Consider the following 21,968-nt stretch of genomic DNA (forward strand, 5'->3'; position numbering starts at 1 on the left):
ATTAGTAGATAGGACCATGGAGTGTTGCCTTACCTCATTTAGTTTTATATCTCTAGGTTACTGTTCAAAATAGTTTTTAGCTATCCAAAAAATAGGTCATTCTGATTTTCAACAAGGCAGTCAGACTAGATTCTTTAGAAAAGAAAATTCAACGTGTGAGTTTTTTAAAAATCTGGGATTTTCATGCTGATAATGTCACTCCATAGTTTCTAGAAATTATACTAACCTTACTATTTATTTTTCTATGTAGTGACTTATCAAGATTGTTTTTACACTCCAACAAACAGGTAAGAAATGAAAAATGTTGTCAATCATTCACATGTTTTGCTAATGAGTATTTCCAAATATAGCCAGATGTTTGGCAGTATGCAGGATAAGCATCTTACTGACTTTTTCCACTTTCCATTCAGATAGCTGGCATCATATTGACCCAGTCTAGGCCTCTTGGTTTATGAAGATGACCTCAGAAAGTTTATTGGCAGTAGTAAACCAGAGGCCAAAACTGCTCGGGATATATAAATGCCCAAAATAAGAAAGGATAATACCTAATATGAATTGTTTGTATTTGGTCTGAAAATGGGGAGAAGAAAATGACTAGTAAGAACAGCATATACTAAGGCAAATGATGTATTCCAAACCAATCAAACACAGCTCATTATATTTCCTACTTAAGGTGCCATGCTTACCGCAATAACTATTATTTGGGAGTAAGAGTAAAATCATCATTTAATAAGGCAGAAAGGGAGAAATATTACCAATTGTAACTAAGTAATACAATCCAGCTTATGTTTCTTCTGCCAATGGTTACTATTTGCAAAACAATATTCTATTATTCTCTTTAGAAAACTGTTAGTATCACAAAAACTACATGCATTTAAAAAGGGTAATTGTCCATGAAAGGCATCATAGAAGACTACTATGAAGCATTTTGAAATAAGAGATATAGCGATCTGGGGCCCTTGTGCTGATTAAGAACAGTAATGAGATTCCTGACCGACTATCAGTAAGACAAGAACTATTTTTTTGAAATTTTTATTAAAATATAGCTAACATACAATATTATATTACATTTATGTATTATTTAACATTTACATACCTAAAGAAGTGATCACCATGATAAGTCCAGCAACCATCTGATGTCATACTATGCTATCACAATATTATTGACTATATTATCAATGTTGTACATTACATTCCCATGATGTATTTGTTTTATACCTGGAAACACCTGGACCCCTTATTCCCTTCACCTTTCCCTTCCATTTTTATTTTTTCAGTTACAATTGACATTCAATATTATTTTATATTAATTTCAGGTGTACAGTATAGTGGTTAGATATCTATATAATTTAAGAAGTGATCCCCCTGACTAGTCTAGTACCCACCTTGCACTATACATAATGATAACCATATAATTGACTTTATTTCCTATAGTTTACTTTACATCCCCATGACTATTTTGTAACTACCAATTTGTATTTCTTAATCCCTTCACCTTTTTCACCCAGCCCCACAAACCACCTCCCATCTATCACCCTGATGAAACTAGTATCCATCTAACACCATACAATAGTTATTACAATATTGTTGACTGTATTCCTTATGCTATACCCTACATCCCCATGACTACTGGGTAACAACCAATTTGTACTTCTTAATCCCTTCCCCTTTTTCACCCACTCCAATCCCCTTCCTATCTTGCAACTATCAAAATGTTCTCTGTATCTGAGTTTATTTCTATTTAGTTTGTTCATTTTGTTCTTTAGATTCCACTTATAAGTGAAATGATGACATTTGTCTTCCTCTGACTGACTACACTGCGCACAATGCCCTCTAGGTCCATCCATGTTGTTGCAGATGGCAAGATTTCATTCACTTATTATGGCTGAGTAATATTCCACTGTATATATGTACCACCTGTTCTTTATCCATTCATCCATTGATGGACACCCAAGTTGTCTTCATATCGTTGTTACTGTAAATAATGCTGCAATGAACATATGGATGTACATATTCCATAGAAGTACCACTTTACCCAAAGTGGTATTTATCTTTGGATAAATACCCAGAAGTGGAAATATTGTGTCCTGTTTTGGTTTTATTATAGCCTTTGTTTTAATGTCTATTTTGTATGGTATAAGTATTGCAAACAAGCTTTTTTTCCATTTCCATTTTAAAGAAATATCTTTTTCCATCTAATTACTTTCAGTCTCTGTGTCTTTCGATCTGAAACAAGTCTCTTGTAGGCAGCATATGTATGGGTCTTGTTTTTTTTATCCATTCTGCTACCCTATGATTTTTGATGAGAGCATTTAATCAATTTACATTTAAAGTTATTGTTGAGAGATATGTAGTTAATGCCATTTTATTATTCATATTTTTATCTTTTTTGGTCTTAAATAAGTCCCTCTAAGATTCCTTGTAATAGTGGTTTGGTGGTGATGAACGCTTTAGCTTTTTATTATCTGGGGAGCTCTTTATCTGTCCTTTGATTCTAAATGATAGCTTTGCTGGGTAGAGTACTGTTGGTTGTAGGTCCTAGTTTTTCATCACGTTGAATGTTTCCTGCCACTCTCTTCTGGCCTGCACGTTTCTGTTGAGAAATTAGCTGACAGTCTTATGGGAGATGCACTGTAGGTAACTAACTGCTTTTCTCCAGCTGCTTTTAAGATTCTCTTTGTATTTAATCTTTGGCATTTTAATTATGATGTGTGTTGGTGTGGGCTTTTAGGGTTTATTGTGATTGGGACTCTGTACTTTCTGGGCTTGACTATCCATTTCCTTTGTCAGGTTAGGAAAGTTTTCCCTCATTATTTCTTCAAATATAACTTATATAACTTTTACAATACCATTGACTATCATTATTTCTGACTGGTTCTTTTTTATGTTTTCTATCTCCATTTTAATTCCTTGTTTTCTCTTTTCCTACTGATACACTAAGGATGAGAATGTTGGTACACTTGATGTCCCAGTCCTCATTTGTTTGGATTCTTTTTCTTTTTGCTTTTCTGATTGGGTGTTTTCTGTTACCTTATCTTCTACATCTCTGATTTAATCCTCTGCTTCATCTAATCTACTGTTGATTCCTTCTAATGTATTCTTCATTTCAGTTATTATATTCTTTATTTCTGACTGTTTTTTATTAGTTTCAGGTGTACTAAGCAACATAATAGACTTTTTCACCCCTCATAAAGTGATAACTCCCCTCCTCCAAACTACTACCCCTCTGACATCTTATATAACTTTTACAATACCATTGACTATCTTTATTTCTGACTGGTTCTTTTTTAGGTTTTCTATCTCCATTTTTATGTTTCCTATCTCTTTGTTGAAATTCTCCCTGAGATCACTGAGCACACTTAGAATCAGTGTTTTGAACTCTGCATCTGGTACATTGCTTGTCTCCATTTTGTTTAGTTCTTTTTCTGGAGCTTTGCTTTGTTCTTTTATTTGGGACGTGTTTCTTTGTCTCTCCATTTTGGCTGCCTCCCTGTGTTTGTTTCTATGTATTAGGTAGGGCTTCTACGTCTCCCAGTCTTAGTAGGTGGCCTTATGTAGTAGGTGTCCTCTGGGGCCCAGTGGCACAATCTCCCTGATCACCAGAGTCAGGAGTTCCAGATGTATCCTTTGGGTGGGTTGTGTGTGCCCATGGGGTTGCTGTTTGCATGTCAGTGGGAGGGATTGACCTTCAGGCTGATTGGTTGTGAGGACTAGCTGTGACTACAGTGGAGGAGCTGTTGGGCAGGGGCTGACCGTACAGCACAGGATTCACTTTAGCATGGCTCTGGTGCCTGTCCAGTGTCCTGTTTTGGTGTGCCATCCTTGGAGGCAGTCAGGTGATGCTTGGCTGGTTCTAAAGCTGGCCATTGGGCATGTCAGCCCTGGGGCCCCCTGAGAGAAGCCCTATCACAGGCCCAGTTCAGCCACAGCCTGTGCCCTGCCCAGGGTCACCTGGAATAAGCCACAAAGCAATCTTCAGATGGCTGCCATCTGCACTGTATTTGGAGATACCTCGAGAGGCCAAGCTGTGAATCAAGGCTGGCTGTAGCTATTGTCAGGCTTAGGGCTACTCAGCCAGAAGTATAGGACATGCTGAAGATAAATGCTGATTGTTTGGGTTTGTGAACCTTTGAGAGAATTTAGGACAGTCTGTAGCATGAGTCAAGAAAGGCCGTTTGTATGGAAAAGTCACTGGAAGCAGCTTTGGTGTGTCAGAAAGTTGGATGTTGCAGGATCTCAGAATCACCAGGATGGGGCAAATAAATGGTGTTAGCTAGGCTGATGAAGACTCAGATATGATGACTGCCTGCTTCTGCATGCCAGGTGAGGAATGGGCTCAACAAAGAAACAATAGATTCTGCCAGACTGTCTGTCTGGGGGAAAGCTGACACTTGAGCCCTCACCCTGAAGCCAGATATATGTTACTACCTGTACATCCCTGGCCTTTTTCAAGCTGCTGCCCCAGTGATGGAGCTGAGAATGAGTGAGTCTGTCAGCGAGTAATCCCATGGATGGGCCATTTAAGAGAAGCACCTGGTACTTCATTCATACTTATCTCACTCAGCCACCATGTCTGCTGGTTTTCGCAGTGAGAAATTATGAGACTACTCTCCCAGGCACTGGAACCCTGGGCTGGGGAGCCTGGTGTGGGGCTTGGATCTCCTTACTTCTCCGCTGTTTATCTCCACAGCTGAGATATCCCTCCCAATTTTTAATGATCACACATGAGTGTGGGACCAGTGTGTACCATGTCTCTGTCCCTAGTACCAGTCTCGAGGTGGCTTCATCTGTATCTCCTTAGTTGTAAGGCTTTGGGTTCAGTTAGACTTCAGGCAATTCTCAATGATGGCTGTTCTGTAGATTAGTTGTATTTTTGATGTAGTCGTGAGAGTGTGCATGCACAGCATTTACCTACTCTGCCATCTTGACCAGAAATCCAGGCAAGAATGTTTGAGTTCTTCAGCCATCCACCTAGTTGTCTTTAGTGACCAAGTAACTTTTAGATGGCTAGCTGTTAAAATGCTGTCTATGACGATACTGCTTTGTCCACACAGGACTGAAACTGTAACTTGAGCCTCACTAGTATCACGTGCTAAACAGCTATTAATATAGTCATGAGTACAAAAGCCAACCTAGATACCAGCACTTACTTGATTATTTAATAAGTGTAAGAAAATAAATCACAGATTAGATGAACCAGATCCTGTCATAAATTACATCATAGAACAGAGACAATCAATGAAAAAGGTATGTGCAGTTGAGTATAAAGAGATGCTGAGACCAAAAAGTTTAAGAACCACTGTTTTAGGCACTTATTAATGTCACAGCAACACATATTGAAAATCTTACCTCATTTCCTTTAGGATTTGGGAAGTATGGCTGCAATGGTTCTATTTGGACTTCAGCCTGAATTGAATGAAATACTTCATCATTGTCTGATGATTCATCTTCTTTGTCCTTTTGAAAGAAAAGGAAAATAAATATTTCAATTGTTGTTAAAATGCAAATTATAGGAGCAACACCATAATCCTGATATATAAAGGAATAACTTTCAAATATTAAAATTGAATTCAAGCAATAGTTTTTAATAGTTTTTGGTTCTGGATCTCTTTTATAATTTGAGGAATGCTACAGATTCTCCATAGAAAACTTTATACAGACACACTTGTCCACATATATTTTCAGGGGGATCATTGACCACTTGCAACTCATCTATTAGACCGAGGTTAAGAATCTCTGGTCTGAAGCTTAACTCATAACCCCAAACTGCACAGTTACTATGCAGTTGTAACTACAAAGTTTGGTCCTCTTGTGCAATGGAAGATCTGTAATACAGTGGTGCAAATATTTCTCCATAATTGAGCCCTGGGAGTTTACAAAACTTTGTTTTCCCATTTAAGCTAATCAATAGTTTTCTTCTACTCCAAGAGAGTAATAAAAACATATTTTCTTTGCCTTTTGTGAGTTGAAGCACTCATATATATCTCTAAACTCTAATAAATTTTCAGGTATTTCAAAAGACCTATGACTTTTACTATAGTATCAGTAATTTACTTTCCCTTTAAAAGTGGCACATAAAGATAGGAATGCTTATATAAGATCCTGTGGTCATTATTAGTAACTATTAGATCCTGAGATAAGTAACTATTATTTATTATTTTTTCCTTCAATTTCAGAGTGGTTTTTCACATATACAATATATTTAAAACATTAAATGACAGTAAGTATGTGCATGCTACTAATACTATGAGTTTTGAAGGGATGCATAAAGGTCTTTTTCACAAATGCAAAACCCATTAGATCTAGCTGTTACTAGAGTCCATTGAGAATAGTCATTAGCATTTTAAATGCCCTAATTACAGGCAAATATCTCCATTCTAGACCCATACCTCCCCTTTTCTATCTGGTTTCTTTCTTTCCCTTTATCCCACATTTTAGGGGACTAGACATCCACTTCCCATTTTAAGCCTTTCTTCTCTTGATGCTTTTACATTTTCTCATACAAAATATGTCAGGGAAATAGCATTTGTTCAATCGGCTCAATAGACATACACCAAAAGACTTAGAGGTTAGAGGAATGAAACCAAGTTTGTTTCTGTCTTTATTTTTAATAAGTTACATTGGAAATTTTGAACTTTGAAAGTAATTTTTAAAGATCCAAATAGTTATTTTAAATATACACATGGTGTCCCTTTATTCATTAAGGGAATAATAGGTAGAAAACTAATAATTAAAGGTGTATCTCCACAGAGATATTAAGCAATTACCTATATCATTCAAGCAAAAGTTGCTCTCTCAAACTTAGTCACAATTATCTGGAAATTTCAGGATAATTTATCTGAAGCATAAATTATTTAGTTAATTTTCTCTGGGATGCAAGGAACATTTATTTCACTTGGTTTTACAGAGGGAAAACATAAGTATGAAGTAGCACATTTTCTCTACAAATTTGATTCAGTGAAAATATCAGAATCTCTTACATTTGCAACTTGTTTCAAGTCTTCCTCATGTTGATTAAAGATATCCTCCCATCTGTGTTGGCGCCTTCGCCTGTGGGCTCCTAAATCTGAGAGCTCAAACTCTTCAGGTCTCCGTGATAACTTTGTCCGGAACCTCTTTGGTGATAATCGTTTTGCCAGTGCCTGCCTTAGACTATAAACCTTTGATTTTTTCTTCTGAGCCTGTTCTGGTTGAGAGTAAAACATGTTTGATGACAGGTTTTCCATCAGGGTTTGCAGTGGACCAAGTGGCTTTGAGTTATGTGAGTTTGGTGCTCGAAGTAAGTCTCTTGATAGCCCCTCTATCAGTGCTTGAACTGAGTCAACTGCCTGTGGGGGCTCTAGTGTGCAGGCCTGTGCCTGGGGTGACCCTTTGGTTTGCCCCTCTACTGGAATGAGTACCTGAGTATCTAAATGTAGTGGCAACAGCACGTGGTGGTTCTGTGACAGTAGGGGCAGGAACACCTGCGCATGTACTCGTAATGACTCAGGTTCCTCTGCCTCAGTCTCTGCCTGTGTGGGCTCAGCAGCCTGTTCCTGTATGTTTGGCTGTTCAGGTACTAGGTTCTGCTCCAGATGCTGTTCAGGTACCTGGTTCTGCCACTGCTGTTGTTCAGGGGCCTGGCCTTGCCTTTGTTGTTCAGGTACCTGATCTTGCCCCTGAAATTCCTCTGGTACCTGGTCCAGATCCTGAGGCTCTTCTGATGCCTGGGCCTGAGCCTGCTGCTTTTTGGGTACCTGGGCCTGTAGCTGTAGAGGCCTTGGTGCCTTAACCTGAGCCTGTAGTGGCATGAGCATCCAGGCTGCCCTCCGTAGTCGTGGAGGTGCCTTAATTGTCATCTGTAGGGGCCTAGATGTCTTAGCCTTAACCTGAGCCTGTAGTGGCATGAACACCCGAGCTGCCCCTTGTAGTCGCTGAGATGCCTGGGTTTGCCCGTTTAGACACCTAGGTGCGTTGTCCTGAGCCTGTAGTGGCATGAACACCCTGGCTGCTCCCTGCAGATGCTGAAGTGCCTGGACCTGTGGCTCTTCTCGATCAGGTAACCACCTTGGCTGAGAGGGTTCTCCATGTAGGACTCTAAGTGGTCGACATCTACTGCTAGTTGGCAGTCTCAGAAGCTCATGAGTACAAGAAGGTCCTCTAGAAATAAAGATACAGATGTTTGCCATACAGTTAGAATTGTCAGTGGAGTGAAACCATTCAGGGGAAATGCTTTTATTTTTAAAAAATGGGTATTTTCTGCTATGAAGATATTTTCAGTAAATCTTTCTTGAAATATTCCTATAATGTCTAAAATATTGTTTGTATTACTAATATATTCACTACTAATGGTCTAATAATCGACTTGACCATTCAATTGCCAGAAATTAAGGAATCTTTTAATAGTAATAAAAATGTTTCCCTCAACATTTCCACTCAAATATCCTTTGAAAGTAGAGATCTGTTATTTGTTGATGAGATAGGATTAAGTTTTTCTGAGTCCAGTGAAACAGTGTGGAAATTGACTGTCTTACAGGAATTGCTAACATCAGAGTCTATTTGTAATTTGTCTAACGCACCTGAATCTTCGCATGGTGTACTGCTCCTTAATAGCTTCTTCTCTTTCAAAGATCAGAGGTATTCCTTTATATGAAAGAAAAAATAATGCATAACCATCAGCATGTATTAATTTAATCCAGCTTATCCAATTTCCACCCTTTATTGCACAGGATGTTGGGTGAATTTACACAGACAAGAAGTAACCTTTCATATAATACCTGGCTGGTACCATAGACAATATCCTAGTTCCTTTTTTGCAGCTCAGCGCAGCTATTTAATACAGACTAACTTTTGCAGGTCCATTTTTGCAGCTCAGCGCAGCTATTTAATACAGACTAACTTCTCTGAGCATAGGAAAGAAAATTTAGCAATCTGATTGCTACAATTCTAAATAGAAAGAATTGAGAAAGGCAAAGGGAGAAAGGAACAAGAGAAACTCAAGATGGTTGGTGAGCACGGCTTATAGGTGTGTGCTCTAGATGTAAGGATTTTATGGCTTGGGCCCACACCTATCTTTGGTCCTTTCAATGAGAAGGTGAAAAATCTAAATTCTGGATTTTACAGTTAGCACATTGAAAATGTTCAGCTTCTTTCCTGTCAGCTGTTCAGTACTGTAATGTAAACACAAACAAAATAGTACTCTTTTGAATTCTGTATATTAAAGTGTTTATGGCAACTATATTTATGTCTTCCATGTAATCTCCATGTAAACGTGACTTCTTGTAGGTAACATTCTGGAAAACTTGCAACTATGGAAGTTAGCAAATTCTCAAGTAGATGAAGGATCTTTCTGTACCCATTTGAGACTGGCTGACTTTTGTGATGTTCATCCAAGGAATTCTCTGCCATAGCTAAATAAACTAATTCCTGCTGCTTCTGACTCCAAAATAGGATACATATCGTTACACAGATTGAAGAAGCTCCACTGCAATCAATCCTGTAGCTAATCTGAGAATGCCTGCTATCTTTTTCAGGTTCCCCCTTTTCCATTCCATCACCACTCTCAACCCTGTCTATGGTGCCCCAAATTAAATGTGAAATATGCCATACAACCTATAAGGTAGAAACAACCTCCTATGCAGTTTCCTTTGGACTTGATGAAAACCCATTCTGTCATTTTGGCATTAATATATAGAAGCTTACTTTTATTTGTATAAATTAATTCATTTAATCATATCTTATAGTTAGAGATTAGTACATAAAACAAACTTTGTGTGGTGCACACAGACTTCAAAATTAAAGGTCAATAAATGGTTAATTACAAATCCGTTTATCTCTTTGGAGTTAAATAAAATGTCAGCCATAAAAGAACAGGAAGATATAGACTTTGTTATCTTTTCATTTTATTTCTTTAGTTAGGAGTTTATTTTTTAAATAAAATTGGCACATCAAAGAATTCTTCTTGAGGCTTTGGAGGTCTTTGTAAATATGAATACTTGCCACTTGTAACTGGCAACAATTTATAATCTTATATACATATAGATGATCAGGTGAGAGATAATGAATTAAGTACACATGATATATTAGTGGAAACACTAAGCATCAAGGGCTTCAGAATTTTACTTTCAACATATTTTTTTTAAAAAAAATATTTTCCTGAAAAAGCAAATAAATTCCATTCTTATCTGAATATTCGTTCCAGCAAACCAAAAGTTCATGCATTCTACCTTTTTTCTGTCTCTTTTTAATGATTCCAGTAAGATGCTTCTTTAGTGACTCAACAACATGTCCTTCATTTTTTATATTCCTAACAAATGGGTGATGAAGCATGTTTGCAGAAGTAGGACGAAATAGGAAATTTTTTATCATGCACTTTTCCATGAAATTGTGGAACTTGCGGGACCTAAAAGAAATGAGTCAAAGAAATTAAAGAGCATTCTCAGACCTTCTACACCTCCGCCCACCCCTACCCACACGCCACTCTGAAAGTCATGTTTTTGGAGAGAGTTGCCTCTAGTTATAGTTGTCTTTTCAATTGCCAAATATCCTGCAGCTCGACAACATACATTGTACAGCACTGCTATTCAAACATCAGAGGAGATAAGTAATTGGCATTTTTTTACCCAAATAATAGTAGAGACTTCAATGAGTTCAGAAGTATGTACATGGTGGGATGGCAATTAAGTAGTAAATATGATATATGTAGACCATGAAACTAGATTGGCCAGCCCATAACAGTCACACATTGAGGCCTGAATGCTTCACTTGACTAAACGCACTTTGAACTACAGAGGTATAGATATAATGATCCAAAAAAAGGGTGTTATTGGGCCTAACTAATCTTATAAAATAACCCATGAAAACAGATGTGACCAGAAAGACTGAATCTGTGGGGTTAAACTGAATCACAAGCAAGAATGTCAGCAATCGAATCATAGTCACAACTTCTACTAGGGCAAACAGTAAATGCTAAGAATAAGCAAGAACATCAAGTACTAGATCAAAAAGCTTCATTGAGAAGGGTTCCCAAGCTTAGTTGGCCTGTAGCACCCTGGGAGAACAAGTCCTCTTTTCCAGTTCTGTCTATGGATGTTTAGTTTAATGGGTCAAATAACTGGCTTATCTATCACAATCACTGACTGTACCTAGGTACAGTGAAAAATGTCACAGATCGTTTCCAATGGTCCATCTCATCACTAGAGAAAAACTGAATATGCCATTAATGCCAGGGCAGTAGAGTCATCATAACATATTCGTACTCTAGAGGGTATTACTTATTTTAGTCGGCTAGCTAGCACTTAATGAAAACTAGTCATTTAAACCCAATGCTTAAGGTATTGGTTATTTAGGAAATATTGCCCAACAAGGATGTTGAAACAGGACTGACCAAATGAATGAAAACTTCTTTGCTACATAAAAAAAAAACAAACCAAAAAAAAACATGTTAATGTGTTTGGGATATTAAGTCATTTGTCTTTACCATCCACTGGATTTGACTTTGGGAGCAGATTCCCGCAAAATAACGAAGAGGGCTTCCAAGGGCTGAAGGTTACACAGTGCTGCAAAGGAAAATAGGTAAATTTAGAATGAATGAGAAGGGTAACCACAGAGAATACTCATTCCAAAGGATTCTCAGTGTTCTTTCACATACTGTGTTGAATAGACACTAAGGAATAGAAAAATAAAGTAGTTACAGGAAAAGCTTATTTCAATGCAAATGGCCATTTATAAAAGATCCTAAAGCTTCACTATTGCCAGGTGTGACACATCAATAATAAATTACACTAGGTAAAAGTTTTGAAATGTGTGATTATTTATATTTAGAGAAGTAAACCAAAAGTGGAGACTAGCACTTTTCTGTGTTTTTGTATTGCAGGTATCCATAACTGTAAAAATTGAATAGGTAATTATAGACTGAAAAAGTCAATCAGATTAGTACCTAAGCAAAACAAGGTATAAAAATAATTTAGTATTCTAAAAAGATGAGAAGAAGCTCTTTTTGAAGCTGACATTCCTAGGAAAAGAGGTAGATATAGTAAAACTGTTAAGGACATACCCTCTAGGCTAAGAACACTGGGTTCAAATCAGAGCTCTGCCTTTGTGACCTTAGGCAGAGCTCCGATTTAAACCTGTCTGTTCCTCCCTTTCATCATAAACAAAACAAAACAAACAAAACCAAAAACAAACACATAAAAAAATGCAATGGGAAATATATCAAGAATTCCTTCAAAGACTTGCTGTGAGGATTAAATAGAAACCTACAAGTAAAAGTGCCTGGTACAGAGTAGGCACTTAATAAATATAAGCTAATGATATTATAATAAAGATTTTAATTATATGGCACTTCAAGTCTGTGCCAAATTACTGGACTTTAATTCCTTTATTTAGAAACACAGCCCCACAAAGGAAAGCCTATTCCAATATGTGCTATATAAATTCATTACCTCATTGGTTTGGGAGTTCTGGGCTTTTCTATAAGTGTTTAAATATGTGTCTCACTTCAATTACTTCCTCTTGTGTTTTGATTAAAGAAAACTGGCAGTGCAAAAAATTCCCAAAAGAGAGCCATAGTGTAAATCTCACCTAACACTACATGTGTGTCATTCATGTGAGAAAATTTGATATAAATGCCTCTTTAAAGTTATCCTTCCTCTCCCAAAATACATCTCCTGAAAAGCTACAGTGCCAAACTTGCCTGTCATAGCAGTAGAAAAATACTCCCCAGAGTAGTTTCATTATAGTGATATAAAAACAACTGTCCAAAGGTCAGGGTTTTGTTTCAAATACATGGTATAAATTAATAGAAAGTGCAGGTTTATAACTGAGGGAAGAATGAACCCCAAACTGCAAAGCTCAGGATCATATTTGACAGCATCCATACCCTTACTGTGTCCAATCAGCCATTAGATTCTGTCCTTTAAAAATATTGGAAGTGAGTTTGCACATATTGGAAGTGAGTTTGCACAATAGTATGCAGTTGTTACTTATTAACATCTGAAAACCATTCAGTCAACTAACATCTTCAGGGGTCAAGCGTTAGGGCATAGACTAGGTAAGTTTTCATTCAGGGAAAGGAGAAGACCACAAAGGAATGGATTACAAAGTGGGTACAAAAGCTATGGCGATGACGTCATAGGAATGGCGGCAGCGGGGCGCACTTTCTGAGTTCTCCTCCGGATCTTATTACAAACGGGACCTATAACCCATCAAAGAACTCTTTGCTCATCACACAGAGCAGCTAAGAGACTCGTGGAAGGATTACTTGAAGGTGCGCTAATTGGGCGAGCAGGGGAAGGAAGGAAGGGAGCGGAGTGAAAACGCTCGGGCCCGCAGTGGGGTCCCGGCTGGCGGCAGCGGCAGCGAAAACCGCGGTGGCACCTGCAGTTCCGGGCACCCATGGGATCCCAGGGCAGAACGGAGAGCACAGAGACCAGGAGGTGGGCTCTTTCCCTGCGTCCCACAGCTGATTTCTTCCTCCGGGAGGGCGGCCAGTGGGCCCTAGGGTGGACAAAGAACACAGACTCCATACCTGGGCCCCTCCCCCACCCCGCTCTTCCAATCCTACCTCCACCCTTCCAGAGACTTAAACTGGCCCCTGAACTGAGGAGTAGAGTCAGATTACAGAGGAGCCATAGTAGTGCTCAGGCTCTGGAAAGACTGACGGGCAGCCCTGACCCGGGGAAGAGGCTGGGAAGAGTGTGATTTTGGCTGGGCTAGGAGAGAAGAGACTCTTCCACCACCAGCCACCACCTTTTCTGGCCTGCAGGAAGAGGGTGACGCGCGGCTGGGCTGGGAGAGAGAAGACCCCTCCATCCACAGCCCCCACCCTTTCTGGCCTGCCTAGGGCGGGGCAAGTGCAACTGCAGAGACACTCCCAGGGATCAGCAGTAAGGCAGATGCAGCTCTGGGCTTTCAGCAGCTCAGAAATCTCCCGCCCGCACCCATACACACACACACTGAAGAAGTGCCTTAAGACTCAGGAGTACTGGACACGGGGCTGGTGGTGCTACTCTCAGTGTGCATATGTGCAGGCAAGGGCAGAAACTGCACTGACATTGTAAAAACGATCATCCAGACCCCTCAGGCCCACACATTTAAATCTGCAGTCCCAAAGTCACTCTGGGCACCAGGAGACCGGCTCTGCCTGCGCAATAAGCAGGGGGATCTTTGGTACAGCAGAGGACAACCTGGACATTACTTGGTGGGCTTAAGCCAAGACTGGCACTGCTTTTTGTTTTGCTTTGCTTTGTTTTGTTTTGCTTTGTCTTTATATCTTTGATATCTTTGCCTGTGTCAAGTGGGGGTTATCGGGTGTTTTTACATGTGAATGTATTTGATGTTTTTCTTTGTTGTTGTTGTTGTTGTGCTTGGTGATTTGCTTAGTTCTGAAACTGCCCTACCAGGGCCCAGCTTAAGAGGCACAACATTCAACATATCCAGAGCCCAACTCCAGACCAAACCAGAGTACTACTGGATTTGACCTACAAGTCATACACCCAGAGGGAATTCTCTGCAGGCACTAGAGCCCATAGAGGCCAAACCACATTTAAGTGGTCAACCATCACACAGCAGAACGCCCTGCGGTGGGCAGAGCCAAGTCTCACAACGAGTCAGCCTAGGAGTTAACCCCACTTACTCACAAGCAAAAAGCAATTAAAGGTCTTCTTGAACAGGACAATATACACAACACAAGAGTCACCTTTGGAGCATAACCAGAGAAGAACGACGTAGTGCAAGTCAAATATTAAGGACACATACTACATAAGATAACCTAGCAATAACTAAGAACTCTAGGGGATCTACCTAATACATCAAAGCAAACACAGAGAGTCAGCCAGAATGGGGAAACAAAGATACACGTCCCAAATAAAAGAACAGAAGAAACCTCCACAACTGGAACCAAATGAAGCAGACGTAACCAACCTTTCAGAGACAAAGTTCAGAAAACTGATGATAAGAATGTTTAAGGAGTTTAAAGAAGACATAAAGAAGGATGTAGAAATCATAACGAACTACCAGTTAGAACTAAAGAACACAATTACGGAAATTAAGAACTTACTTGAAGAAATTACCAGCAGGTTAGATGAAGCAGAGGATCGAATCAGCGACTTAGAAGACAAGGTAGCAGAGATCACCCAAACAGAACAACAGAAAGAAAAAAGAATAAAAAACAATGAGGATGGTTTACGAGACCTCTGGGATAACATCAAGCACAACAACATGCGCATCATAGGAATACCAGAAGGTGAAGAGAGGAAGCAAGGGATTGAGAACATATTTGAAGTAATAATGTCCGAAAACTTCCCCAACCTGATGAAGAAAACCAACATACAAGCCCAGGAAGTGCAGAGAGTTCCAACCAGGATAAACCCAAACAGGTCCACACCAAGACACATTATAGTTAAAATGTCAAAGGTTAAAGACAAATTGAGAATCCTAAAAGCAGCAAGAGAAAGACAGAGGATTGCATACAAGGGAACTCCCAATAAGACTATCAAATGACTTTTCTACAGAAACATTGAAGGCCAGGAGGGAGTGGCAGGAGATACTCAAAGTGATGGAAAACAAAGGCCTACAACCTAGATTGCTTTATCCAGCAAGACTATCATTTAAAGTTGATGGAGAGATAAAGAACTTTCCAGAAAAAAATAAGCTAAAGGAATTTATTACCACCAAGCCAGCATTGCAAGAAATACTAAAAGGAATTCTGTAAATAGAAGAAAGATCAAAACAACCTAACTACAAATTTAAAAATGGCAATAACTATGTACCTATCAATAATCACTTTAAATGTAAATGGATTAAATGCTCCAATCAAGAGACATAGGGTGGCTAACTGGATAAGAAAGCAAGACCCTTGTATATGCTGTATACAAGAGACTTACCTCAGAACAAAAGACACACACAGGCTGAAAGTGAAGTGTTGGAGTAAGATATTTCATGCAAATGGAAATGAGAGAAAAGCTGGAGTTGCGATACTTCTATCTGACAAAATAGACTTTAAAATGAAGAACATATTAAAAGATAAAGATGGGCATTATATAATAATAAAGGGATCGATCCGACAAGAGGACATAACCCTAGTAAACATCTATGCACCCAACATAGGAGCACCTAAATATATATAACAGGTACTGACTGACATAAAGACAGAGATCAACAGTAACACTATTATAGTAGGGGACTTCAACACACCTCTGACAACAAGGGACAGGTCTTCCAGACAGAAAATCAATATGGAAACAACAGCCTTAAATGATACATTGGACCACTTTGGATCTAATCGATATTTTCAGAACATTTCACCCCAATGCTGCAAAATACACGTTTTTCTCCAGCACACATGGAACATTTTTCAAGATAGACCATATGTTAGGCCACAAAACAAGTCTTGATAAATTTAAGAAAATTGAAATCATACCAATTGTCTTCTCTGATCACAATGCTATGAAATTAGAAATGAACTACAGGAAAAAAAAAAAACTGGAAGACACACCAATTCATGGAGGCTGAATAACTTATTACTAAATAATGAATGGGTCAAGCAGGAGATCAAGAAAGAAATCAAAAGATATCTCGAGACAAACGAAAATGAAAACACGACGACCCAAAATCTATGGGATGCCGCGAAAGCAGTCCTAAGAGGGAAATTCATAGCTTTGCAGGCCTACCTAAAGAAACATCACTAATCAACAGTTTATCTTCACACTTAAGGGATCTGGAAAATGAACAGCAAAATAAGCCCAAAGGGAGCACAAGGAAGGAGATAACAAAGATCAGAGCAAAAATAAATGAAATAGAAACCAGAAAAACAATACAAAAGATCTATGAATCCAAGAGGTGGTTCTTAGAGAAGATGAACAAAATTGACAAACCTTTAGCCAGACTCATTAAAAAAAAGAGAGAGAGGACCCAAATTAATAAAATCAGAAATGAAAGAGGAGAAGTGACAACGGACACCGCAGAAATACAAAAAGTTTAAAGAAATTACTATGAGCAACTATATGCCAACAAATTTGACAATCTGGAAGAAATGGACAATTTTCTAGAGGCGTACAACCTTCCAAGGCTAACTCAAGAAGAAACAGAAAACCTGAATAGACTGATTGCCACCAGGGAAATTGAATCAGTAATCAACAATCTCCCAACAAACAAAAGCCCTGGACCAGATGGCTTTACAGGTGAATTTTACAAAACGTTCAAAATAGAATTATCACCTATTCTCCTCAAGCTCTTCCAAAAAATCCACAAGGAGGGAAGACTCCCAAACACTTTTTACGAAGCCACTATCACCCTGATCCCAAAATCAGACAATGACACCACAAAAAAAGAAAACTACCGGCCGATATCTCTAATGAACATAGATGCAAAAATCCTCAACAAAATATTAGCGAACAGAATTCAGCAATACATTAAAAAGATCATTCACCATGATCAAGTGGGATTCATCCCTGGTATGCAAGGGTGGTTCAACTTCCACAAATCAATCAATGTGATACACCACATTAACAAAATGAAAAATAAAAACCACATGTCCATATCAATAGATGCAGAAAAAGCATTTGATAATATCCAACAGCCATTTATGATAAAAACCCTTAAGAAAGTGGGAATAGAGGGATCTTATCTCAACATAATAAAGGCCATATACGACAAACCCACAGCTAACATCATACTCAATGGGGAAAAGCTAAAACCATTCCCCCTAAGATCAGGAACAAGGCAAGTTTGCCCACTATCTCCGCTTCTATTCAACATAGTGCTGGGCGTTCTAGCCACAGCAATCACACAAGAAAAAGAAATAAAAGGTATCCAAATTGGTAAGGAGGAAGTAAAATTATCATTATATGCAGATGATATGATACTATATATAGAGAACCCTAAAGACTCCACCAAGAAGTTCTTAGAGCTGATAGATAAATTTAGTAAAGTAGCAGGATACAAAATTAATATTCAGAAATCAGTTGCATTTGTATATACCAATAAAAAAACATCAGAAGGAGAAATTAAATAAACAATCCCATTTACAATCGCTCCAAAGACTATAAAATACCTGGGAATAAATTTAACCAAAGAAGTAAAAGATCTGTACTCAGAAAATTATAAGACACTGAAGAAAGGAATGAAAGAAGATATAAATAGATGGAAACACATATCATGTTCATGGATAGGAAGAATTAATATAGTTAAAATGTCCATACTGCCTAAGGCAATATACAGATTCAACACAATTCCTATCAAACTACCAACGACGTTTTTCACAGAAATAGAACATATAATCCTAAAATTTATATGGGACCATAAAAGACCCTGAATAGCCTCAGCAATCTTGAGAAATAAGAACAAAGTGGAAGGTATAACAATACCTGACTTCAAATTATACTACAAGGCTACAGTAATCAAAACAGCATGGTACTGGCATAAAAACAAACACATAGATCAATGGAACAGAACAGACAGTCCAGAAATAAATCCATGCCTATATGGCCATTTAATCTACGACAATGGAAGCAAGAATGTACTATGGGGTAAAGACAGTCTATTCAATAAATGGTGCTGGGAAACCTGGACAGACACATGCAAAAAAATGAAGCTGGACCACCTCCTTACACCATATACAAAAATAAATTCAAAATGGCTTAAAGACTTAAATGTAAGATCTGAAACCATAAAATACCTAGAAGAAAATATAGGAAGAAACTTCACAGACATTACCCGGAGTAAGATTTTTACTCATATATCCCCTCGCGCGAGGGAAGTAAGAGAAAAAATAAACATGTGGGATTATATCAAACTAAAAAGTTTTTTCACAGCAAAGGAAACCAACAATAAAACAAAAAGGGATCCTACTGAATGGGAAAAGATATTTGCCAATGATATATCTGATAAGGAATTAATATCACAAATCTATAAAAAACTCACTCAACTGAACTCCAAAAAAAAAAAAAGACCCAATTAAAAAATGGGCAGAGGACTTGAAGAGACATTTTTCTAAAAAGGACATACAGATGGCAAACAGACATATGAAGAAATGCTCAACCTCACTAAACATCAGAGAAATGCAAATAAAAACCACAATGAGATTATCACGTCACCCCAGTCAAAATGGCTATCATCAATAAATCAACAAACAACAAGTGCTGGCGCGGATGTGGAGAAAAGGGAACGCTTGTGCACTGTTGGGGGGATTGCAGATTGGTGCAGCCACTATGGAAAACAGTATGGAGGTATCTCAAAAATCTGAAAATGGAACTACCCTATGATCCAGTAATTCCACTGCTAGGTATCTAACCGGAGAAATCCAAAACTCCAATTCTAAAATTTTATGGACTCCTATGTTTATTGCAGCACTATACAGAATAGCTAAGACATGGAAACAACCGAAATGCCCATCGGTAGATGACTGGATTAAGAAACTGTGGTACATTTATACAATGGAGTATTACACAGCCATAAAGAAGAAAGAAATCTTACCATTTGCAACAACATGGATGGACCTAGAGAACATTATGTTAAGTGAAATAAGTCAGACAGAGAAAGATAAGTACCATATGATCTCACTTATATGCGGAATCTAAAGAAAAGAATAAGTGAATGAACTAATCAGAAACAGTTTTGGAGACAAAGAGGAAAAACTGAGGACTGCTAGATGGGCGGGGGGCGTGGGGTAAGGGGGAAGGTGAGGAGATTAGAAAACAATCAGTAACCACAAGATGGCCACGGGGTTTGAAAATTAATCTGGGGAACGTAATTTAGTGGTTACCAGAGGGTAAGGGGGTTGGGGGGTGGGAGATGAGGGTAAGGGGGATCAAATATATGGTGATGGAATGAGAACTGACTCTGGGTGGTGAACACATAATGTAATTTATAGATGATGTGATACAGAATTGTACACCTGAAATCTATGTAATTTTACTAACAATTGTCACCCCAATAAATTAAAAAAAAAAAAAAAAGCTATGTCAAACAGCAATTGTGGAGGTTTCCTTTAGGGTTTAATTTCAGGAATGCCAATAAATGCCCCTTTCACACCATATCTCCTAACACTGCCTACATTTTCACCACTAGAAGATAATTCATTTAAACCTCCTTTAAAAATGCATATCTGGATTTCTGGTCAAGATGGTGGAGTAGGTAAATGCTGTACTTGCATCCTCTCATGACCACTTCAAAATTACAACTAAACTACAGAACAACCATCATTGAGAATTGCCTGAAATCTAGCTGAAGTTCTACAACAAAAGATATACAGATGTCACCAAGAAACCAGCAGGAACATTGGAGATGTGGAACAGACTGGTCCGACACCTACATGTGGCATTTAAAAAGTTGCGAGGGATATCTCGGCTCCAGAGGGTCCCTTTTAGGAGGGAGTGGTCCCAGCCCCAGACCAGGCTCCCTAGCCCAGGGTTCCAGTGCCAACGAGAAAAGTCCCCACAACTTCCGGCTGTGAAAACCAGCAAAGACTGTGGCTGATTGAGGCAAGGGCGGTTGCAGTCCCAGGCGTTCCTGTTAAAGGACCCATACGTGGATTTACTCACTGACATACTGACTTCCTATGAGCTCCAGTGCTGCAGCAGCTGGAAAGGGCCAGGGACATACAGGGAGGAAATGAATCGACTGGTTTCAGGAGGAGGGCTAGTGGAGCAGCTTTCTCCCAGACAGAAGGGTCAGCAGAAACCATTATTTCTTTGTTGAGTCCTCCCCACTCCTGGCATGTAGACACAGGTGGCTGCCATATGAGTCTCCATCAACTTGGCTAACACTGTTCACCCTACACTGGTGATTCCCTGAGACCCATCTCAAACCATTTCCAGTGGCTTTTCCATACAAAAGGCCTGTCTTGGCTCATGCTTCAGACTTTCCTAAAATTTCTCAATAGTTGACAAGGAGCATCTGGCCGCAGTACACCCTGCACCTCTGCTGTGCAGCTCCAAAACCTGCACCAGGGGCATCCACCCTTGGTTTGCAGATTGGATTCTTCCAAGCACTTCCAAGCCCACCGAGAGTGGCAGCCATCTGTGGATTGCTTTGTACCTCATTGCAGGTGACCCTGGACAGGGCACAGGCTGTGGCTGAACTTGCCCTGTGGCAGGACACTTCCCACGAGGCCCAGGGGCCTGCACACCCAGTGGCCAGATTCAAACAGAGCCAGAGTACCACAAGGCTGCCTCCACAGATGACAAACACAAAGGGAAGATTAGACAGGTACCAGAGCCCTGCTAAAACAAATCTGGCTCTGTAGGGTGAACCCCTCCACAACACTCCTCCACTGTAATCATGGCCAGTCTTCACAACCAATCAGCTTGAGGGTCAATCCTTCCAATTGATTTTCAAAAAACAACCATGGCTCAATTACAATAGAAGGGCACACAACCCACACAAGAGACACACCTGGAGCACCCAGCTCAAGTGACCAATAAGACTGCTCCACTGGGTCTCACAGGACACCTCCTACATAAGGACACTATACTATGACTAGGAGACAAAGCATCTCTACCTAATATATAGAAACAAACACAGGGAGGTAGCCAAAACAGAGAGACAAAGAAACATGTCCCAAATGAATGAAAAGAACAAAGCTCCAGAAAAAAACACACAACTAAACCAAATGGAGACAAGCAATCTACAAGATGCAGAGTTCAAAACACTAGTAATAAGGATGATCAATGATCTCAGGGAGAACTTCAACAAAAAGATAGGAAACAAAGAAACAAACAAACAATGGAGACAGAAAACATAAAAAAGAACCACTCAGTAATGAAAAACACAATAACTGAACTAAAGAATACATTAGAGGAAATCAATAGATTAGATGAAGCAGAGGATCCCATCAGCAATTTAAGATAAGGTAGCAGAAAACACAAATCAGAGTAGCATAAAGAAAAAAAAAATATCTAAAATCATGAAGAGAGTTTAAGGGGCTTCTGGGACAACATCAAGTGTACCAACATTCTCATCATTGGGATACCAGAAGAAGAGAGAGTGCA

At 39.0% G+C, this 21,968-nt stretch overlaps 1 protein-coding gene across 1 annotated transcript in view; it reads right to left on the bottom strand.

Annotated features, from left to right (window-relative positions):
• Positions 1 to 21,968, bottom strand: part of NRK (Nik related kinase) — a 180,149-nt gene that overhangs the window by 40,710 nt on the left and 117,471 nt on the right. The window contains exons 10-14 of the mRNA XM_033113197.1: positions 11,459 to 11,537; positions 10,206 to 10,381; positions 8,559 to 8,622; positions 6,981 to 8,139; positions 5,350 to 5,457 (exon numbers count right to left, since the gene is read on the bottom strand). Coding sequence (XP_032969088.1) covers positions 5,350 to 5,457; positions 6,981 to 8,139; positions 8,559 to 8,622; positions 10,206 to 10,381; positions 11,459 to 11,537 — 1,586 coding nt within the window. The remainder of the gene's footprint in view (positions 1 to 5,349; positions 5,458 to 6,980; positions 8,140 to 8,558; positions 8,623 to 10,205; positions 10,382 to 11,458; positions 11,538 to 21,968) is intronic.

The sequence above is a fragment of the Rhinolophus ferrumequinum genome, chromosome X (genome assembly GCF_004115265.2).
Source record: "Rhinolophus ferrumequinum isolate MPI-CBG mRhiFer1 chromosome X, mRhiFer1_v1.p, whole genome shotgun sequence".
Taxonomy (NCBI): domain Eukaryota; kingdom Metazoa; phylum Chordata; class Mammalia; order Chiroptera; family Rhinolophidae; genus Rhinolophus; species Rhinolophus ferrumequinum.